General features: G+C 40.9%; 1 protein-coding gene and 1 pseudogene across 1 annotated transcript in view; both read left to right on the top strand.

Moving 5' to 3' along the window:
* The window catches only part of Atp6v1c1 (ATPase H+ transporting V1 subunit C1), a 45,641-nt gene extending 34,738 nt beyond the window's left edge, over positions 1 to 10,903 (top strand). Inside the window, exons 9-13 of the mRNA XM_042672961.1 lie at positions 3,028 to 3,120; positions 3,212 to 3,305; positions 4,710 to 4,807; positions 7,022 to 7,148; positions 10,284 to 10,903. Of these exons, the coding sequence (XP_042528895.1) occupies positions 3,028 to 3,120; positions 3,212 to 3,305; positions 4,710 to 4,807; positions 7,022 to 7,148; positions 10,284 to 10,379 (508 nt within the window). The 3' untranslated portion in view covers positions 10,380 to 10,903. The remainder of the gene's footprint in view (positions 1 to 3,027; positions 3,121 to 3,211; positions 3,306 to 4,709; positions 4,808 to 7,021; positions 7,149 to 10,283) is intronic.
* Positions 7,319 to 8,156, top strand: LOC122102274 (annotated as a pseudogene).
* Positions 10,904 to 22,494: the final 11,591 nt, after the last annotated feature.

Below are 22,494 nucleotides of genomic sequence, written 5' to 3'. Positions count from 1 at the left end.
GTCCATCTCCAAAAAGAATCAGTAAAATAACCAGCCATGCTGGCTGGAAGCATAGCTTAAGTACTAGAGTATCAGGCAGGCAAGCAAGTTGAGCAAGTACGAGGCCCTGAGTTTAAACCTGTGGATCCTCCCTACCTCAAATAAAACCTACCTAAATAAACAAAATAAAAAACCTACCAATGCCACAGTATTATATAAAGTTATGATTGATAGCATAATTAATTATAATGGTAGAATATTGCTCATGACTGTGAAATGACCACAGCAAAATTTTGATTTATTTTGATCTCAAACCAGTTTACTCATCGTTGAATCAACCATGGAAATATAGTTAAAAGCTTTTTTTTTTCCTTTAAATTTTGTTATTTTGAAACAGGCTGTCATTATTTTGCCCAGGCTAGCATGTAGCCCTGGCTGGCCTCTGACTGAAAATCTACCTACCTCAGCTTACCAAGTGCTGGGATTATAGGTATGCACTACCACACCTGGTTTAACATTTTTTTTTAAATTCTTCAATCACTATTATAAAGGTGATATACACAGGGGTTACAGTTATATGTCATGCATAATACACTTTTTTTTGGTTGGTTGTGGGGCATGAACTCTCAGTCTGGGTGTTGTCTCTGAGCTCTTCAACTCAAGGCAAGCGCTCTGCCACTTTTTTTTTTTTTTGGGGTCCGGTAGTGAGGCCTGAACTCTGGGCCTGAGCGCTGTCCCTCAGCTCTTCAGCTCAAGGCTAGCACTCTACCACTTAAGCCACAGTGCCACTTCCGGCTTTTTTCTTTTTGCTTATGTGGTGCTGGGGAATCGAACCAAGGATCTCAGGCATGCAAGGCAAGCGCTCTACCACTGAGCCACCTTCCCAGCCCCGTGCTCTGCCACTTGAGCCACAGTGCCACTTCTGGTTTTCTGGTGGTTTATTGGCAATAAGAGACTCAAGGACTTTCCTGCCGAGGCTGACTTTGAATCTCGATCCTTAAATCTAAGCCTCCTGAGTAGCAAGTGTGAGCCACCAGTGCCCTGCCCTAACAAGGTTTTAAAATTGAACTCTGTTCACTTGGTAGCTGACTTGATTTGAATTTCAAAGGCACTAGGAACAAGAGCAAAGGGTAATAGTTTTAGAAGACATATTTCAAGAGGAGATTTAAATGTTCTAAATCTAGAGAAGTGGTGTTCTTCTGCATGTAAATGATCACAAAATGATGGCAACTCTGAAGTATCTGTTGGTCCTATGCTAGGGAGGTAAGGTTGTCCCTCTCTGCTTGGCTAAAAGCCAGGACTGGTTCAGTTCTTTAAGCCAGTCTTCAGTTCAGCTTTGTAGCTGGCACCAGTATGTATCTGGCTAGCCAAGTAGTCCTTAAGTTTCTGAGAACAGTGGAATTTGCTTTTTATTTTTAGTACAATTTAATGAAGTATCATTAAATTCCATGAGATCCCTTCCATTTCATCAAACTAATTTTTTAAAAAATTTCATAAGAAATGGGTTGGGAAGGTGGTTCAGTGGTAGAGTGCTTGCCTTGCATGCATGAGGCCCTGGATTCAATTCCTCCATACCACATAAGCAGAAAAAAAAAAAGCTGGAAGTGGCACTGTGGCTCAAGTGGTAGAGTGCTCGCCTTGAGCTGAAGAGCTGAGGGACAGCGCCCAGGCCCAGAGTTCAGGCCCACGACCGGACCAAAAAAAATTTTTTTTTCAGAAGAAGCTGGGTATTAGTGGCTCATACCTATAATTCTACTTATTCAGGAGGCTGAGATCTGAGGATCACAGTTTGAAGCCAGCCTGGGCAGAAAAGTCTGTGAGACTCTTATCTCTAATTACAAAAAGCCAGAAATAAAGCTGTGACTCAAATGGTAGAGCACTAGCGTTGAGCACAAAAGCTCAGGAATAGTTCCTAGGCCCACAGTTTAAGCCCCAGAATCAACCAAAAAATTAAAAACACTACATTGTAAATAAAAACTAAATTAAAAATAAAACAATAAAGGGCATAAGGGAGCTTTTAGACATAGTAGTGTTAATTACCTTTGTTGTAGAGGATAGTCTCATATGTATATATGTGTCCAGATTTAACTAAAGTCTACAATTTTTTTATGTCATCAAAGCTTGATAAAGTTTGCTTTAAAAATACACAAATTAAATACATGAATTATAGACGAGCAAGAAACTCTTGGTAATGATCCCCCAGCACAAGGTCATGACGGAGTGGGTGTACAGTTCCATAGCCTTTGCATGTTCATAGGAGATTTTTGAAAGTCAAATTACATATCATATGAGCCATACAGTTTGCCCTTCAAATAGTGGACTTTTACCCAAAGGCATTACAAATTGATGTGACAGTTAAAATTTCTTGGCAGTTGTTCCCAGAGAGGTCTTTCTAGTGATTTCTAGAGATGGGACTGAGTTCTAAGCTCACTGACATCTTTAGAAACGTAAAATAGAGCCTAGGATATGCAGAGTACATTGAGTGATGGAAGAACAAAGATCTCTGAAGTATGAGGTTGGGGCAGTGCTGTGAAGTTGGGCTATGCCTTGGTAGGCTGCCTGGGTTAGATTCGAGAGAGGAAAGAGAACTGATTTTCCAGACAAGAAGGGAATATGCTTGAGTAGCAAGGAGACATTATCAGCAACCAATCTGGCACTGATAGAGAAACTGATAGAGAGCTTGCTGCTTGTTTTGTTTTTAATACCGGTGATCAAATGTGGGGCCCGCACTTGCCAGACAAGAGCTTTACCACTTGCTATAGGTCCTGAGTCTTTTTATTTTTTTGAAAAGTGCTTCTTAAGATGTTTCACTTGAGTTAGTAGTTTAATTTTGTTGGTTAATAAGAAGTAAATATAATAGAGACTATGAAGGCATCATAAAGAAACATCCAGGGGGTTCAGTATAGAGACAGTACACATAAAGAATATGGATATGCTTTGGGAACGGTGGTATCCCTTGCCTTGCACCTCTTCTGAACTCTGCTCTTGATAGGAATGAGAGCAGTAAGTACAGAAATTCATGACCATCTTTTTCTGTTTTGTCCTCAGTGTTCTCTCAGAGGACCAAGACAGTTACCTTTGTAATGTCACCTTGTTTAGGAAGGCGGTTGATGATTTCAGACACAAAGCCAGGGAAAACAAGTAAGACTATTATGTTTTTGTTTTCTTTAATTTGTTAGATTAGCTGTGTATAGTATGAACACATTTTGGTTATTTTTCCCTCCAAATTTAGATTCATTGTTCGTGACTTTCAGTATAATGAAGAAGAGATGAAAGCCGATAAAGAAGAAATGAACAGGCTTTCTACTGACAAGAAAAAGCAATTTGTATGTATTCTTTTCTTTAAAAAATAGCATACATTAAAACCCAAGCACCAGTGGCTCATGCCTGTAATCCTAGCTACTCAAGAGGCTGAGATCTGAGGATTATGGTTCAAAGCTAGCCCAGGAAGGAGAGTCCGTGAGACTCTTATCTCCAGTTAACCACTCAAAAGCTGGGAGTAGAGCTGAGGCTCAAGTGGTAGAGCACCAGCCTTGAAAAAAAAAAATCTCAGACAGCACCTAGCCCCTGAGATCAAGTTGGAGTACTAGCGCGCATACACACACACACACAGAAATAGCATATATTAATTATACAGGAAGTTTCATTGTAACATCTCTACACATGTGTGCAGTATATCCTGTTAATTTCTTCTTCTATATCATTCGGTTTTATCTGCTGTTTTCTTTTTTTCTTTCTTTTTTTTTCTGGTCGTGGGGCTTGAACTCTGGGCTGGGTGCTGTCCCTGAGCTCTTTAGCTAAAGGCAAGCCCTCTACCACTTGGAGCCATAGGACCACTTCCAGTTTTTTAGTAGTTAACTGGAGATTAGAGTCTCACGGACTTTCCTGCCTGGAGCAGGCTTTGAACTGGGATCCACAGATCTCAGCCTCCTGAGTAGCTAGGATTATAGGTGTGAGCCACTGGTGCCTGGCTTTTAATTTTTTTTATTATAAAGATACTGTACAGAAGGGTTACAGTTACATGAGTAAGGTAATGAGTACATTGCCTATTGAGCATTGTTGCCCACTACTTTGTTTTTCTCCTACTATGTCTCCCCCCACCCACAAGTTTTTTTTTGTTTGTTTGTTTGTTTTTGGGGTCCGGTCGTGGGGCCTGAACTCTAGGCCTGGGCACTGCCCCTCAGCTCTTCCGCTCAAGGCTAATGCTCTACCATTTGAGCCACAGCGCCACTTCCGGCTTTTTCCTTTTTGCTTATGTGGTGCTGAGGAATTGAACCCAGGGCCTCAGGCATGCAAGGCAAGCGCTCTACCACTGAGCCACCTTCCCAGCCCCCCACCCACAAGTTTTAAAGATCATTTTCAACATAGTGTCTTGTACATCTCATTGTTAAAATGGGTTGACCTGTATCCTTGTTTCAGCATTTTATTATTTCCCTTCCCCTCCCAAATTAGAAAAAATGTATATACAAGATGCAGGGTACCAGAATCAAATACAGTGATAACAGGAGTTATACCATAGGGCGAAGAACATACAAAAGAAACAAAAAAAATCACATAGTACATTAAAAACAACAGCAACAAAGAAAAAACCTCTTGAAATATTTGACATTAAAAAAAATAAATTCTTTGACTTATTTCTTCTGTGGATTAATACTCCTTTACAAATATTTGACCTACTGGATTGTTACTTACAAGACCTAATTTGTGGTGATTGTGTTTTCTTTTTAAAGGGACCACTTGTACGGTGGCTGAAAGTGAATTTCAGTGAGGCATTCATTGCGTGGATTCATGTGAAGGCATTAAGGGTTTTTGTTGAATCTGTTTTAAGGTAAGGAAAGTTAGTTAAGAAGCTTGGGCCTGAAGAGCTCAGAGATTCTGAGGAGTTCAATGGACCTCTTTCTTAGAACACAGTCCCAACAAGGGCCAGTCATGCGGGCAAGACAATCAGTCAGTACCCAGCAGTTTATCAAGCACATATTTTTCTTATCCTTTGACACCAGGTTATAAAAAGACATTCTTGTGGATATATTCTTTGGTTGTTATGTATAGTCAGTTAACAAGGAGATTATTTCTGAGAAGTTCATGGTTCATCGTTGTGTAGACTTCACGGAGTGCATGATGTAGGTTAGTCACTTGACATGGCATCTTTTTTCCCTTTTCATTTTGAGACAAGGTCTTGCTATGTTTCAGATTAGCCTGGAACTTGCTATTTAGTTCAGGCTAGCCTTCAACTTGAAATTATCCTCCTCTAGCCTCCTGAGTGCTGGGATTAAAACCCTATATCACCATGCCAAGATTAATGTGGCTTCTTGATACAAAACAGATATGCATGAAACATGAGGTGCATGCATGAGACTGCTGTTAGTATAACCTGGCATACTATCTTATAGGAAACTCTTTTACAACTTCTCATCAAAAGGAACATATTCCAAAATCGTGATAAAAGTATAGCACTAGGACTGGGAAGGTGGCTCAGTGGTAGAGCGCTTGCCTTGCATGCATGAGGCCCTGGGTTCGATTCCTCAGCACCACATAAGCAAAAAGAAAAAAGCCGGAAGTGGCGCTGTGGCTCAAGTGGTAGAACACTAGCCTTGAGCTGAAGAGCTGAAGGACAGTGCCCAGGCCCAGAGTTCAGGCCCCACGACTGGACCAAAAAAAAAAATATAGCACTATAAATACTAAACCAGTAACATAGTTATTATTACCATATACTATGTAGTGTTCATAATTGTATGAGCTATGCTTTTATATGCTGGCGGCCCAGACTTGTATATACCAGCATCAGCACATAGTAATGTGATACAATGACTGTGACATCAGTAGGTGACAGAAAATTTTAACCTCTATTATAACCTTAGAGAACCAGTATCATGTACATTGTCTGTCATTGAGCAAAAACATTGATATGCAGTATATGACTTATAGTTAAAATTGGACTACAAAATGTTAACCAATGTTTTCTTAAAATAAAGATTTTTCAAATGTTCTACCTATATTTTGGTACATAGTATACTAATGAGTTACTGAAATCATTTCATTTTAACCTAAATTTCAATATTTTAGGATATGTAAAATCTTAGTCTTGAGATACTTTGTACATAATAAAATTTTCAAAGTAGGTGTAAATAGTGTCTCAAGTTTTCAGTGTATTAGCCTTCCATGTTTTCCTTACTTCTTGAAAGTATTCATGTTTCACCTTAAAAATTGAATAGTAATTGAAGTAACTCCTCATAATGGGTTAATTTTTTTTATTATTGGTTGATTTGGTTTTTTTTTTTTTAACATAAGATCTTGTATAGTTTTGTTGACCTTGAACTTGTGCTTATCCTGCCCGAGCCTCCTGAGTACTGAGATTTAAGACATATATCACTAAGCTCAGCTGTGGGTTTTTTGTTTGTTTGTTTGTTTGTTTTGCTAGTTCTGGGGCTTGAACTCAGGGCCTGGGCACTGTCCCTGAGCTTATTTTGCTCAAGGCTAGCACTCTACCACTTGAGCCACAGCACCACTTCTGGCTTTTTCTGCTTATATGGTACTAAGGAATGGAACCCAGGGCTTCACACATGCTAGGCAAGCGCTCTTACCACTAAGCCACATTCCCAACCCTGTGGGTTTTTTTTGTTTTGTTTTGTCTTGTTTTTGTCGGTCGTGGGGATTGAACTCTGGCCTTGGGCACTGTCCCTGCGCTTAAGCCAATGCGCCACTTCCAGTTTTCTAGTAGTTTTTATTGGAGATAAGAGTCTCATGGACTTTCCTGCAGGCTGGCTTTGAACCGCAATCCTCAGAACTCAGCCTCCTGAGTAGCTAGGATTACAGGCGTGAGCCACTGGCGCCCGGCTGTGGTTTGTTTTTAAAGAGAGCTTCCTAGTGGGTAGTGAGGAACCAGATATTTGTGTTTGTGATAGTGTAAGTTTTTATGGATATTAGTTGGGCTTGTAAAGAGAGTTATTTAAATGACATACGTTGTCTATGAGTAAACAAGTACTGAGAGAAAATTTCTTTATGTGCTTATTTGTGTTGTACACCATTTTTGCTTCCTTGTAAGGTATGGCTTGCCAGTGAACTTCCAAGCAATGCTACTTCAGCCTAATAAGAAGACAATGAAGAAACTGAGAGAAGTATTATATGAATTGTACAAACATTTAGACAGCAGTGCAGCAGCTATTATTGATGTAAGTACTTATTAGATAGCCTGGGAGAGCAGGAATTAGAATGACAGAAACAAATTATTGGAATATTATACACAGTCACTTCTGCTGCCTCCAGTGGTGGAACCCTGACCTGGCAGGTGGGCTCTAGGTGTAGAGGCATGCGCAGGTGGAGGCTCTGTGGGTGTAGACGCATGAGCACAGGTGGAGGCTCTGGAGAGGCACAAGAGGGAGAAGATCATGTGAGTCTGCCCTCCTTCCTCACCCAGAATTATGGAGAGTTGTTGAGAAAGCAAGCTCTTTGCACACCTATAGTAGACAAAACATCTTGTGTCTTGAGTAATCATTGTCATTACCAAAGAATGTAGCAAAGATAGAACATGGAGGACCATCAGGCTCTAAACAAAACTAAAGTCATAGCCATAGATCATCTAATGTGAAAGCTTTATCAAGAAGCTCTGAATATGTTTGATATTCTTGCTAAGTTTGTGAATTAACCTGGAAATGAGTATTAGTGAGGAAATACATATCTCATAATTTAGAAGAGATTTTGGATGAAATTTAGCATTTAGGTATGGGACTCTAACAGAAACAATAGTCAAAAACTGAGCCATTAGTCAACAGTCCCAAAGTTGAAGTTAGTTATAGGAAATAGGCTTTCAAGCCCAAGCACAACTTCAAAGATAAAAATGTCCTTCTAAGCCTCTTAGATCACCCTGACTAGGCAGGGATAGAAGGAATTCTCTCAAAAGACATTGAAGGAGAACTATCTAATTCCCAGAAAGCCATCAAGGCTTTAGGGGACCAGATGTTGTTGGTAAATTTTCCTAATAGAAAAAAATAGACTTTTCTTCAATTATAAGTGCTGTCATTTCTGTGTATAAAGAATTCCAGGAGCTTTGGGATAGTGTCATTATGAATTCAGTGAATGAGGAGAAACTTAAACAATACCTGAAGCGACAGACTGTTTCTTCCATGCTTGAATCTAGACCAAAAAAAGTAGCCCCAATTCATGAAAGAAAAAAAAGCTAGTTTCACAGAAAAACTGATTGCTTAAATGTGCTCATAATGAAGTTGGACACCAGTGGCTCATGCCTGTAATCCTAGCTACTTAGGAGGCTGAGATTGTTCTAAGCCAGTCCAGGCAGATAAATCTTCAAGTCTATTAATTCCACTCAACCAACATAAAGCCTGAACTAGATGTGTGGCACAAATGGTAAGGTGCTAGCCATGAGAGAAAGAACCAAGTGAGAGCAACAGGCCCTAACTTCAAGTCCCAGTACTGAAACAAGAAAAAGAAGGTGGGATAAAAGACTCATAATGAACACTCGGTCAGGGTGCTGAAAGATTACTCAGATATTATCCTTGGCAATAGAGGATACTTGTCCTTGAACAAAGCTACAAAGGCATAATTGAGATCTTGTTGATAGTTGGGGTTAGATGACCCACTGTCTTTCCATCTGCTTCTCAGGAGAGAACAGTGGAGAGGAACAGTCCAGTTTTCAGAACCAGTGTGGATCACAGAACACAAAGCTTTTTTTTTTTTTTGGGTCCGGTCGTGGGGCCTGAACTCTGGGCCTGGGTGCTGTCCCTCAGCTCTTCAGCTCAAGGCTAGCGCTCTACCACTTGAGCCACAGCGCCACTTCTGGCTTTTTTCTTTTTGCTTACGTGGTGCTCAGGAATCGAACCCAGGGCCTCAGGCATGCAATGCAAGCGCTCTACCACTGAGCCACCTTCCCAGCCCCACACAAAGCTTATTTTAACCGAGTAGGCAGGGAAGAAATACGATAGCTCTGTTCACCTTCTGTCACTACTTGGGAGAAAGGCACTTGGCATGGCAGGAGGGTGTCTTTGCTATTTCTCTTTACTAAATGGTTCCTGGTTCCAGTTTTCCTCCATATTACTTGAAATCAAGTTGGCAGATAGTCTTGAGTGCCACATTTTTTTATTTCAAAAGAACATTTATAATTAGAAAAAGAATATACACAAAAAGGATAGTGAATATGTATCATGATAATGATGCTTAATCGTGGTATGTAATCATTGCTTTGAGGTTCTCAGGTAAAATTAGCAAGTAATTTATTTTTACTCTTACATACTATTGATAGTTGTGCTTTGCTTCATGCTATTTCTAGAAACCCATTAGGACCTTACTATTTAATGTATCAGATATTTATAGTTACAGAACTCCTGAAACAACTAGGCCACTAGTTTTCAAAACCTATAAATTTCAGAAAGGAAGAAAATACATAGTTATTTTAATTCTACTGGATGGATATGTGTGTGTATATACGTGTGTGTGCATGTGCGCATGCTCACATGTGCATACGTGAGTGCTCACTTGTACTGGGGCTTAAACTTGGGGCCTGGGTACTGTCCCTTCACTTTTCACTCAATGCTGATGCTCTGCCACTTGAACCACAGCTCTACTTCAGCTTTTTGGTGATTAATTGGACTTTCCTGCTTGAGCTGGTTTCTAACCACGATCCTCAGATCTCAGCCTCTTGAGTAGCTAGGATTACAGGGATGAGCCGCTGGCTCCTGGTCTAAACTATCATTTTTCTAAAGTGGTTTTTAAACAAAAGAATATCTAAAAAGTATATGTGCTCCTTGTTGCTGCTATTCCACCTTATCGTAGACGTTTATATATTAAAGGTACATTACTGATTTTTTTTTCTCCTTAGGATGATAGTATTCTACACATGCATTGATTATTAGAACCCATTCCTGAAAGTATGAATAAAATATCAGGCCAAACTCTTTGATATATAGTTTCCACTTGTCAGTTCTTAGGCTATTGTAAGTGTCACATTTAAAACCATAGTTGGCTTATTTTAATACATTTGTAAGCCTTGTACATCCTTAACCAAGTGTCTGTCCTAAACCTGAGAATTAAGAATGATTTTTTTGTAGTAGTCAACAAAAAGGACAAAAGGTTCGTGTGGGTTTTTGGAGTCAAGAGTTTGAATCTGGCTTGCTGCTCACTGTTTTCTAGAAGGGATTGCTTCCATTCTTGCAGAATGGAGACAGTGCCTAACTTTGGTTAAATCAGCATCAGTACATAAATTTAGCCCAGAATAGGTGTTCAGAGGTAAATGATAATGCTTATTTTTTCCAAGTTATTTAAGTACATGAATGGCTTTCCTGATTTTTCCGTAGGCTCCTATGGACATTCCTGGCTTGAACCTGAGTCAACAAGAATACTACCCCTATGTGTACTATAAGATCGACTGCAACTTGCTGGAATTCAAGTAAAGATGAGCTCCTCCCCAGACAATCCTGACCTCGTGTTGGTGTATACTAACAGACAGGTTGCAGTATGACAGTACTTTTTACCCTCTTAGCTTTTGCTTGCTCCTTACCCCTCTCCCTTGGTGACTTCTCCCACAGTGGTCCTTAGCTCAGTGTTTTCTTTTTAAAAGAGAAATACGTATTGTTTCTTTTTATTGATCAGGTCTGTAAATGTGTACTAAAAAAATCAAGAGTTTATTTATAAACAGAATAGTTTATTTAAAGAGCAGGTTGTTTCTTCACTGATATTGTGATATGCATTAATTCCATTTGTTATCATTGTGCACAAAAGCCTTGTTTACAAGGGAATGGTGTAAACATACCATGTTGTTCATTGTGTTTAGTGGACATAGTTGTTTAATAGTTACAGAATTGTGATGTAAAGAAATGTGACAATATTCAGGTATGTGCTTTCTGAATGTTTCAAATTAAAACCTATAAGCACTGTCAACACCCACAGGAGAAAATAAAATTACCTGTGCAAAGGTATATTTTGGTGTGTGTGACTTAAGAAGATTATAGTTCACTGTGAGAGTTTAAATAAATGATGTTATGGCTAACATGCTATGGTATTTTTCAGGATTTTGCTACATGCTCAGGTGTGAATGTTTGTATCTGACTTGTGTATGATTTAATTGTGCCAAAATTTGGGTCAGAGTACAAATCTGGAGACTATTTTTCAATACACTGTGAGTATTTACATTTGGACCCTAGACTTAGTTCTCTCAAATACCAAGTAGGGGCAGTGTTGAATAGTGTATAGCAGAACAACACAGCTTTATCTGTTTGTCTTAATTGTTTCACATGTTTACTTTTTGAAAGTTGTGTCATTTATGGCATCGTCTGAAAGTACAGACATTGCTAGCCTTTGCTTTGGAACCTCTGAACTGAATGGCTTAGTGTTAGAAGGAGCTGCTGCTGCTATTGCTGCTGGTGGTTCTTCTTTTATGGGAGTACGGGGGCTTGAACTCAGCCTCATACTCTTGCTTGGCTTTTTCTGTTTAAGACTAGTGCTCTACCACTTGAGTCACAATTCTACTTCCAGCTTTTTGCTGGTTAATTTAAGATAAGAATGACATAAATTTGTCTGGCCAGGCTGGTTATGAATTACTATCCTCAGATCTCAGCCTACGTGACTAGGATGACAGATATGTACCACCAATGCCTGGTTACAAGAAGCTTTTAAAGTAGGGTTTGTGTCCGTGCTACAATACTGTGTGTTCAGTTTTGGAAATATGAGTACTGCTATAAACTCAGTCATATTCCCTTAAGAAAATTAGCTTTCCAAGTTCTTTTCATTTCAGAACTTTATATTATTATCTCATAAGTAATTACTAGCTTCAAGTACAAATGTCTGCAAAGTAGAACATGAATGACATTCTTTGTCCCTGTATAATTTCCACCTCCTGAGGGAAGTTTGCTCATACTTCTGTTATGTAACATTATCCATCCATGCATCTTACTATGGGCCTTCTTCTCTCCCTGCTTCCCTCCTGACTTTGTTTCTTCCTTTCCTTCTGTTCCTTCTCCCCTTTTTCACTCTCACACAAAGCTTGCTTTTAATAAAAATAGAATCAAGAAGTGGACGTGTGGCTTGAGGCTTGAGCAAAAAAGCTCAGCAATGGTGTAAGGCCCTGAGTTCAAGCCTCATTACATGCACGTGTTCATGCATGCATGCATGCACACACACACACACACAATCACATGCAGAATCATAGTAAACACGTTCTGTCATTTGCTCTTTAACTTGCTAGTATGTCCAAGATAGCTATATGTGTCAGTGTGGCTAGAGCTACCTCTTTCCTTTGACTGGCCACATGGTGTTCCATCACATGTCTATGGCATAATGATTTAACCAGTGATGGGTGTTTTTAGTTTTGCTCTTTATTGAGCATGCTTGCACAGATCTCTGTGTGCTTGTAGTATCCTGTAAGCCTAGAATTTGTAGGGCCAAGAGGAAGTTTTGTTTTGCTTTGTTTGTCAGTCATGGGGTTGAACTTGGGGCCTGGGCACTGTCTTTGAGCACTTTTGCTCAAGGCTAGCACTCTACCACATTGAGCCACAGTGGCACTTGCAGTTTTCTGGTGGTTAGAGATAAGAGTTTCATAGACTTTCCTGTGTAGGCTGGCTTTGAACTGTGATACTCAGATCTCAGACTCCTAAGTTGTTGGATTACAGGCATGAGCCACCAGAGGTATTTTTAGTTAAAATTTGATACACTGCCAAGCTAGTTATTGTTCAGAATTCTAATTACAGACATGTTAGGAATGTGGTTTTGTTTTTAGTGTGCTTTAGACAGAAGTTGAAGATCTGTAGTTTTGATATCAGAATACTTTTTCCTTTGTCTTCTTTTGCAAGTGTTATTTGAGCCTTAGTGTGTCTAAGATGGGGATAATCATAGGGGGAATGTGTTTGACAGGAAGTGACTGGTAGGCCCACAAGCTGACATGGTAGATTGTACGTAGCCCTCACAACTATTTGGATGCAGTAGATAAGGGGCCATATCAGTCTAGAATCCCAGTGTGTTTGCAGGTGTGGCCCTTTCACTAAAGGTTTTATCAGGGACACAATACAGCAAAAGGGTTGGGGCCTGGCTCTGGAGCAGACCCCAGCCCTGGGACTGCTGAGGCCTGTGTCCTGGGCAGAGTGAGCTCTGCATCCCAGGCTCTCTTGAGGAACTTGTGTTCTGTCTCCATTAGAGATGGATGGATGGTTAGAGGTGTTGGGATGAGTAAATGACTCCATATGCCCAGCAAGGGTATTAGTGGTGCCTGCTGAAAGCTCAGTACATGTATTTACAATTCTTGAGGAGTACATGGGATTCTTTTTTGCCATTTTAAGTGTGATAAATTCAAAGCACTTATAGAGTCTGGAGATTTTTAGAAAAGAGTAATTATGTGTAGATAAATAGAACTTGTGACTGTGACACTAAAATATTAAAGCAGTTTTTGAATGTCGTTGAGCTTCAGTATATATTGAATTATTTATGCTATTCCTGGTGGCCGCCATTCCTGGCAAAGGACTGGTCCTATTCACTTGCCTTACCAAAGAGACTGACTCTTGGTTCTCCTGGATGGAGCTCAAATAACTTTTGAGACTCATTAAACATTTAGAGATCTTCACATCACTGCCTCAGCCTTTTCCTGTTTGTGATGGAAACCAGTTCCTGTTTTACATAGATCAGGGTCAAAGAAAGCTAAGTGCTTTCATGGTTAAAAGTCGTAATTTTTTCCTTTTTAAACATTAACTTCAGTTAGCAAGATGTATCTTGATGTATCTTGATCAATCACCCTTCCATTCCTCTCCTTCCTTGCCCCTCCCTCTTCCCAGACCAATCTCAAGTTTCTTGTTCCATTTTTCACACAGGTACATAGGTAATTTTGACTCCCCCTCCCCTTCTCCACTCATCCTCTCCCCCAACAAACTTTAATTTTGTGTGTACAGTGCCTGGGATCTAACCCAGAGCCTCATATAAACTAGGAAACTGCTTTGTCACTGTGCTATACTTTCTAGCCCCAAAATTTGGGCTCACAAATTTTGAGGCAGTTGAATTTGATCCTAAGATGTCTGGCTGCTGGGTTCCTCATATTGTAACCACTTTTGTCCACCAGGTGCTGTATGAGCCAGTCAGACACACCTTTAACCTTTGTCCAAGATAGACAGTGATAAAGGGTAGATTGGGGAATGAATAATCAGATAATACGTTGTGTTTGTATTCGGCAGGAGCCCAGAACGTGTCTTTGACAATAGGTGACAATATGTCCAGTTGCTGCATGCTAATTTTACTAACCTACATTATTCAGCCTAGGAGATTTTCCTGCCTCTCATGACTCCTGTAGTTGCGCTTAAGCAGAAACTCTTTGTGGAATATATTCTACATGGTTTTTTGAATGAATATATATGGTAGTTCCTTTAAAACAATGCTTTGTGCATATATGTTCAGCAATGTGAATTTTTACTTGCTCATGGTTCAAAATTATAGCCCCTAATGTTGGAAATAAAATGTAAGAAATTACTCTAGATGTGAAGGGTTGTTCCTTCATTCTCGGCTACCTTTTTATTTTAAGAAGGAATCAAGGTAACATTCATAAGGTTACAGATCATATTACAGCTTACAATTAAAATGTTCTCTACTTTGTGTCTATGTGTATGAGAGTGAGAGAGAGAGAGAGAGAGAGAATCCTGAAACTTGAACTCAGCCTGGATGCTGTCTCTGAGACTTTTTTGCTCAAGGCTAGAGCTCTAACACTTGAGCCACAGCTCCATTTCTGGCTTTTTGGTTGTCAATTGGAGATAAAAGTCTCAGGGACTCTCCTGCCCAGCTGGCTTCCAACTGTGATCCTCAGATTTTATCCTTCTGAATAGGATTACAGGCGTGAGCCACTGGCACCCAGCCCTTCCCTGCTTTTAGAAAAAAGTTTATAACATTATTATGTTCTAGAGTGAGAAAATCTGGAAAAGATTTCTACTTTAGTACTTTAGTACTTGTCTTCATTAATGTAAACTTATTCACAGTCTTTATCTTTCTAGTATCCATAGCATTTGATCCCTTAATATCTGAATATAATGCTGGCTTTTTTTTTTTTTTTTACAAGAAGGATTATGGCACACTGGATCCATTTCATTCACCCGCAGATTTACTTTTATAATATTTGTAGATCTGAGCCCCAAGACCTGTGAGAGGGAAAGGGACCAGAGTAAAACCATGGCATCATTTAACAGTCAGAGATTGTCTGCTGGGACTGGTTAGCTCTGCAGAGAAGAGGAGGAGAAGCAGGACAGCCAGAAATTGTCACGATAATGGAAGAAGAAACAAAAGCTTTGAGACAACGCAGAAGGACGTTTCCTGACAGTTGCTTAACACAGAAATTGGTTATGTCCAACATGGAGAATTTAATAAAAATGCAGATTCATTACTGAACTCCACAGAGAGGTGGTTTATAGTCTTGAGTCAATCTGAGAAACAATCTACCTTCTGTTTTGTGGTACTGGGGACTGAATTTAGGGATTCCAGTTGTACTGCATAAGCCATACTCAGCCCTTTTGATTTTAGCTTGTTTTTTAAGTAGGGTCTCAACCTCACACTTTTGCCTTGATTAGCCATGAACTAAATAGCTTAGATTATAGGCATGAATTACCATGCCTAGCTTGCCTATGATATAGGGTTTTGCTGTAGCCTCCTCTCTCAACCTCTTGAATGATCTGTATTTAAAACATATATGGAAGAGAACTTGTTGATAGTACTCAGCCAGTTATAAAGATTCTTTCTCCAAGTCGCAGAATGGCCACCGACTTTTTTTTTGGTCCAGTTGTGGGGCCTGAACTCTGGGCCTGGGCGCTGTCCCTCAGCTCTTCAGCTCAAGGCTAGCGCTCTACCACTTGAGCCACAGCGCCACTTCCGGCTTTATTCTTTTTGCTTATGTGGTGCTGAGGAATCGAACCCACTGAGCCACCTTCCCAGCCTCCTGGCCATTGACTTTGTGAGCACCTTGAGGCCTTCTTCAAATAGCTGTTCTTGTCTGTGTAACAGACACTTGATACACTCACCGTGCTATTGAGTTTTCTAATGTGTCACCTGTGAAGTCCCCATGTCATTCACTATTCTGCCTCAGCAGAAGCAGATGGCCTCACTCCCAAGACAGGCAACAACAGTTGTCCACAGTGATTGTCACATTTTTTATGTTTTGAGAATCCATATAGTATGATTTATCACAGCTTATGAAATGTAGAACAACCAGACTTCTAAAGAATTGCAGATATGAGGACACCAAGGAAAAGGTGAAATAGTGGCCATAAGCATTACTTTCGTTGATGTCAAAGGAAGGAATAAACTATGTATTATAAGGCCTTAAACTTGAAAGTGGTCATAAAACCAGAAGATGGACAGAACACTCCAGAAGATCAGATTCTTTCTCCTCCACTCCCCCCCCCCCCCCCCCCCCAAGTCATGTTGCTTGAGCCTGGGCGCTGTCCCTGACCATTTCTGCTCAACATTAGCACTTTTACCACTTTGAGCCACAGCACTAGTTCCAGTTTTTTGGTAGCTAATTGGGTCCTGCTGGGGCTGGCTTTGACCCATGAGCCTCAGATCTGTGTCCGAGTAGCTAGGATTACAAGCATGAGCCACCATTGCCCTCGCAGATCAGATTCTGAGAGCTGCTTTCATATATGTTGCTACTGTCTAGGTTGTGGTTCTTTTTCATCAATGACAATTGCAGTATTTAATATTTAGGTATATATTTAGACTGATTCTGAGAGCATCAGTATGGGTTTTATGTGTTTCTAGAAGCATAAAGTCACTTGCTTTTGAAACTAAAATTGACAATACATTCTGTGGCTTACCACAAGGGGGCACTTGGGTGCCGTTGAAAAGCAAACAGGCAAGTTTCTTGCCCTGTCTTCCCCTTAAGTTTGAAGTCAATTTAGAGAAGTCCACTCTGTAGACTTGATGTGGGATGTTTTGTTACAAATGTATTAATATATATAAAGTTCTCAGAAAACATTAGCTGACTCACTGTGTGCCTGTGTTTTGTGTGTGTGTGTGTTTGTTGGTGTATATATAGAACCCAGGCACCTTTCAGCAGACTGGTGCTGGCAAAAGATAGCCAGGCACTGTGATCCTAGCTAATCATGAAGCTGAGATCTGAAGATCACGGTTCAAAGCCAGCCCCAGCAGGAAAGTCCGTGAAACTTTCCTCAAGAGCACTCATCTTGAGCTAAAGAGCTAAGGGACAGTGCCCAGGCCCAGAGTTCAAACCCCATGACCAACAAAAAAAAAAAAGATAATCAGTGTGTGGTGGCACACATCTATAATCCCAGCTACTCTGGAGGTAGAAATGGGGTGATTGTGATCTGAGCAAAAGTGTTGGACTATATTTGAAAAATGAAGTAAAAGTAAAAGGGCTGGGAGTATGGTTTAAGAGAACTTGCTTGGAAAGCGTGAGGGACCTGAGTTTAATCTTAAAACAGATGTATGCTGTGTACTTTGTATGCATGGATATTCTTTCATTAGCTGCTAGTGGCTGAGCATGCTGTGAATTTGACTTTGTTTTCAGGCTGATCAATCAGAAAGGCACATATCTTCATGGAGCTTACAGCCTAGTCATTTGGTAGCAGCCATATTAGAGAAGATACAAACTTGGCAACCCCAGATTATCAAAAGGATTGTTCTGATCTCTGAAGTTTGAAGTCTAAAAAACATTTTTTTTTCCAATTCTGACCAGGCAGTAGATCTGGTTGAACGGTATCCAAAAGAACTTTTTGCAGTGATGGACTTCATGTATCTTTGCTACTCATTGTGATGGTCTATAGTCACATGTAGTGGTGGGTCACTTGAAGTGTGGCTCGTGTGACTGAGGAATGGGTCATTTAGTGTAATTAGCTGTGTCTGGAAAGTGGCTTCCTTGGACAGTTCAGGTTTAGTTGGTCAGCCAGGGTGATAGTCCCTATAGTCTCCATATCCCTTGGCTCCCTCCTCTCCCTCATAACTGGAAGATCCAGCCTAGCTTCTGTTTGCTTTTATTGCAAGATTGCGATTTCCCAACAAGCTGAGAAGTGAGGAGAGAAGAGAATTGCTCTGAATCATTGTGGATGAGCCTCAGATTGCTACACAGCATTCTCTTTGATCACAAAAGGCACTCCACACACTTTGTGCCTTTATGTGATGAGGATAAACCAGTTGCAATATTGAAAGATGGAAAGCTGGCTTTGATGGGAAATATTGAATCAGCAGAATTGAAAACACAGCTGTGTGGTTCTAATGGAAGCATAATTTCCTCCATCAGCGCTCACTTAGCGTCCATTGTATGCTGCACACTGGCTGTGCCAGGCTCCAGGGAGACTTCAAGGAGATGCCCAGCACACATTCTTGAAAGACACTGTCACTACTGACAGGAGTTGAAGAGCTTAGCTTCCTTAAATGGTGAAGCAGTTAGGGCTTGGAGCTGATGAACTTAACAAGTGTCCTCAGGAAGAGGCACTGTGTAAAGCAGGAAAGCCAAGAGGATATGTTCTGTGACTGGCATGTGGGCGTGGCTCTCACTTCCCTCAGCCCCTGGACACTACTCTGTCTGATGAAGGGAGGTGGAGTCAGAGCCAAGCTCTTTGTCTGCAACCTGGCACTCCCATTCTTAGCTGTTCATCTCTCCTTTGCCCCTATCACAGGGAGCATTCTGGAACCTCCTTCCTTCTGGCCTCTCCTTTGCTATCTCTGTTGGCTGAATGTCTTCTCAGTGTGCATGGCAGCACCCCACATGCCTGCCGTGTCCCCAGCTGCCCTCTGCTCACCTTCAGTTCACCCTTGCTGCAGCAGAGCACAGTCTGGTCAGACCCAGAATAAAGACCCTTTGTTCAAATTGGATTTTCCCTCATTTAAACTCAGCTTCTCTGTGCTTTCTGAAGGCAGGATGTTGTTTAATGTTTGTTTCTTTAGTTTTTTATTTGATGGGAGCCTCTTAGACTGGGGAATTGGGCCATGGATCTTTGCTAGGAATGTGCCAGGAGGCTGCTTTTCTCTCTGACACCGTTTTGGAGCTGGCCAATGTGGCCAGTAGACCTGAGCTTCTACAGAGTATGAGCATGGGCAACATTATCTCCTGTGGTTTTTCGTTTGTACCGTAAAGATACTTGTGATCATGCATAGGATTAAACCCCAGGCACAAATTTTCTAACACAGCACAAGGCACCAGGGAGGGGTGCAGCAAGTTAACTGCTGATTTTGTTCTTAGTGTTAACTTTTAAAAGCACAGCTTTGTTTCTTGTTCACTTTTGCCTTTTATATGTGAATTTAAGTTAGTTCACATTGTATGTCTATGTAGAAGGCAGGTTCCTCATTAAAAAGCTGCCAGAACCATGATGCACACCAGTAATTTGAACCTTGGAGAGGCTAAGATAGGAGGATTGCTACGCTATTTCAAGGAAAAAATAAACCAAAACAAACAAAAAAAGTCCTGCTGGAATCACATGACTACAATTTCATTCAGGAGAACTGAAACTATATTTACACACACAAAAAAATTGGATATGAAAGTTCAAAGCATCCATAATAGCCAAAAGTGTTAACAACTCAAATGTCTATCTACTGATGGATGAATGTATAAACAAAACTTAATTTCCATGTAATGGAATATTATTTAGCCATAAAAAGAATGGGGTATTGCCACAACATAAAAACAGTGAAAGAAGCCAGACACAAAGAAGTCTCGTGTAGGGTTAGGAAGGTGGCTCAGTGGAAGAATGCTTGCCTAGTATGCATGAGGCCCTGGGTTCGATTCCTCAGCACCACATAAGCAGAAAAAGCCAGAAGTGGTGCTATGACCCAAGTAGTTCAGCCTTAAGCAGAAGAGCTGAGAGTCAGTGCCCAGGCCTAAAGTTCAGGCTCCAAGACTGACCAAAAAAGAAAAAAAAAATAAAAAGGCAAGTGTTGTGTGATGCCATTTGTGTAAAATGGCAGACAAACCCATAGATTCAGAAAGATTAGTTTTGGGAAGTACCAAAGAGAGAAGGGTTTGTAAGCAGCTGCCAGTGAGCACAGGGCTTCTTAGGAAAGTGATTAAAATGTTCTGGAATTAGATAGTAGTCATAGTGTGCAACTTTGAATGCATATTAAATGCTATTGGTACTTGAAAAGTGTGACTAACAACTGGGAGTTGATGCCTGTGCATGCCTGTAATGCCAACACTTGGAAGGCTGAGGCAAGAGGATGGGTAAGTTTAAGGCTCCCCTATGCTACACAGGGAGAATCCTGGTCTTGCCTTCTCTCAAAAATTCAATAGTAACATAATGAAAAGAGTGAATTTCATTGTTTAGCAATTGTCAGTTTTAAAAGCCTACCAGGAATGACCTGAAACTTCTCTTAATTATTTGCTTAATATTTATGTAATTTAAAATTCTAATTTGAATTCCCTTTTATGAAAGATAAGGAGTTTGGAACCTAACGGTTATACTTACCATTTATTCTGTCAGTTGGTGCTTTTTTTTGTTTGCAGCTGCAAACCCTCCTCCCCCCAGGGCTGAGTTACAGAGTTGTTCCGGGATGGTCCATCACTCTCGTTCCCACGCCCACAGCCATTCCTTCCCAGCAGTCCCTGAACTGGAGATACTGGCTTAGGGTAAGTGTATCAGATTTTTCTACTATTGCCGATAGCTTGGCTGCTTTTTTCCACGTCACCAACAACATTCCTAGATATAACTCAGCAACCACTTACTGAGGGCAGAATCCTCAGCCTCTTGGCCAATGTTGAATAGTTGCTAACTACCTAGCTCTGGGGCAGGAGCACTTTCACAAAAGGAGCCCGCTACCTTCAGCTTTCCTGCTAGTGGGTGAAAACTAAACACCTACCTAGCAAGAGCTTTCTGTCATGGTGACACAATACCTAAGAAAATCAACTTAAAAGAAGAAAGGGGTGGTTCTGGCCCAGGGTTTCAGCCCTTGGTTGTTTGGCCGTACTGTTTGGGGCCAGTGGTAAGGTAGGACATCACAGTGGGAAGTGCATGGTGGAGCAGCGCTGCTCACCTCATGGTGGCCAAGATGCAGAAAGAGACAGAAGGGGCCTTAGTCCCAATATCTCCTTCAAGGAGATAATTTCCTCCCATAGGCCTCACCTCCTATTGGGAGGTTTTACTGCCTCCCAATAGTTGGGGAGAAGACTTTAGCACATAAGTCTTTGGGGCTCATTTAAAATTTAACCTATAACATTTTATTCTGGCCCTAGCAGCCCATCTCACAATGCAAAATGCATATAGTACTCCATCTCCAAGTGACCCCCAAATCTTAACAACTCCAGCCTTGCTGGAAAGGCCAAGTTCAGAGTCTCCTCTGAGACTCAAGGCAAACTGGGATGTGAGGCTCCTATAAAAACCAAAATACCAAATCACATACTTCCAACATGTGGTGGCTCAGGATACACATCCCCATCCACAACAGGAAAAGAATAGTAAAAAGGAGTCCAAGCTGAGTGAGATTGAAAGCCAACAGGGCAAACAGGGCTTGGGCAGCTCTGCCTCTGGAACTTTGCTGGCCTTTGTACTTAGGCTGTTTGTGCTTGCTCTTCGTAGCATTCTGCAGGCCTTCCACATTCCTATCATTTCCGTTCTCCTGGGTCTCCAGTGTAGCTTCACTCTGCCTGCAGGGATTTCATTGATTTCTCTGTGGAAGCCATCATAACCCCAAAACTCTAATGTTGTCCATGCCTCCAAACCAGCATCATATGGGTGTTGCCGAAGTTCATTAACCATTTCAAGGCACAGAAACAAGTTCTAGGGAAGCAATTTCTTAGGTGGCCCTGGGCAGACAGGAAGCCCTGATAGGGCTTTCTTCTCAAAGAAGTCTTTAAAAAGTTTATACTTTTATGTCTCTGAACCTGTAATAAGTGATCAATTCCAGAGATGTTGTCAAGACATCTTTTTCTGTAGTCCCATTGCAGAGCATTTGGTTTTCTTTTAATGGTGCTAATTTCTCTAGCAACTGTACCTTCCTTACTTGGCAGCCCCTTTAAATACACTCCTTTTCTAGCCCAGTTGCAATACCCAGGCCACAGCCTGAATGCTGGGCTGTCTTAATTAAACTTAGCTTCCCATAGTCCCAGGGGATGGACAAAATGTAGACCAGCATGGCTTCTGGTTTAATTCCCAATATAGTCCTCATTTCCATCTGAAAAACTCTTGAATATAACTTTTACCATTGACATTCCTATCTGAATTCTGGCATTCCGAGTTCTCACCAGAAGCTCCTATCAAACTCTGCTTATAGCATTCTCTGCTTTCTTTAGCCTGGTTCTCTAAGCCTTTCCAATCTCCTCCCACTAACTGATTTTAAAGGAACCATATTGTCAGGAGTAGTCCAAGCAGTGACTCCATTTCTTAATCTGAGCATTCTGTGTTACATTTCTATTGCTATGATCAAATACCTGAGAAAGCCAACTTAAAATGCCTTTAGAAGGTTCGCTCAGTCTTTGGTCAGTTGGCACTGTTACATGTGGCGGGATTGGGTGGTGAAGAAGCTGTTTCCCTCGTGGTAACTAGGAAGCAGAGATACTGGGAGTCCCAAGATCCTCTTCAAAGGTGTGCTCCCAGTGATTTA

The sequence above is a fragment of the Dipodomys spectabilis genome, unplaced genomic scaffold (assembly GCF_019054845.1).
Source record: "Dipodomys spectabilis isolate Male_0828 unplaced genomic scaffold, ASM1905484v1 ptg000783l, whole genome shotgun sequence".
Lineage (NCBI taxonomy): Eukaryota > Metazoa > Chordata > Mammalia > Rodentia > Heteromyidae > Dipodomys > Dipodomys spectabilis.
This window is presented reverse-complemented; position numbering and strand designations above follow the sequence as displayed.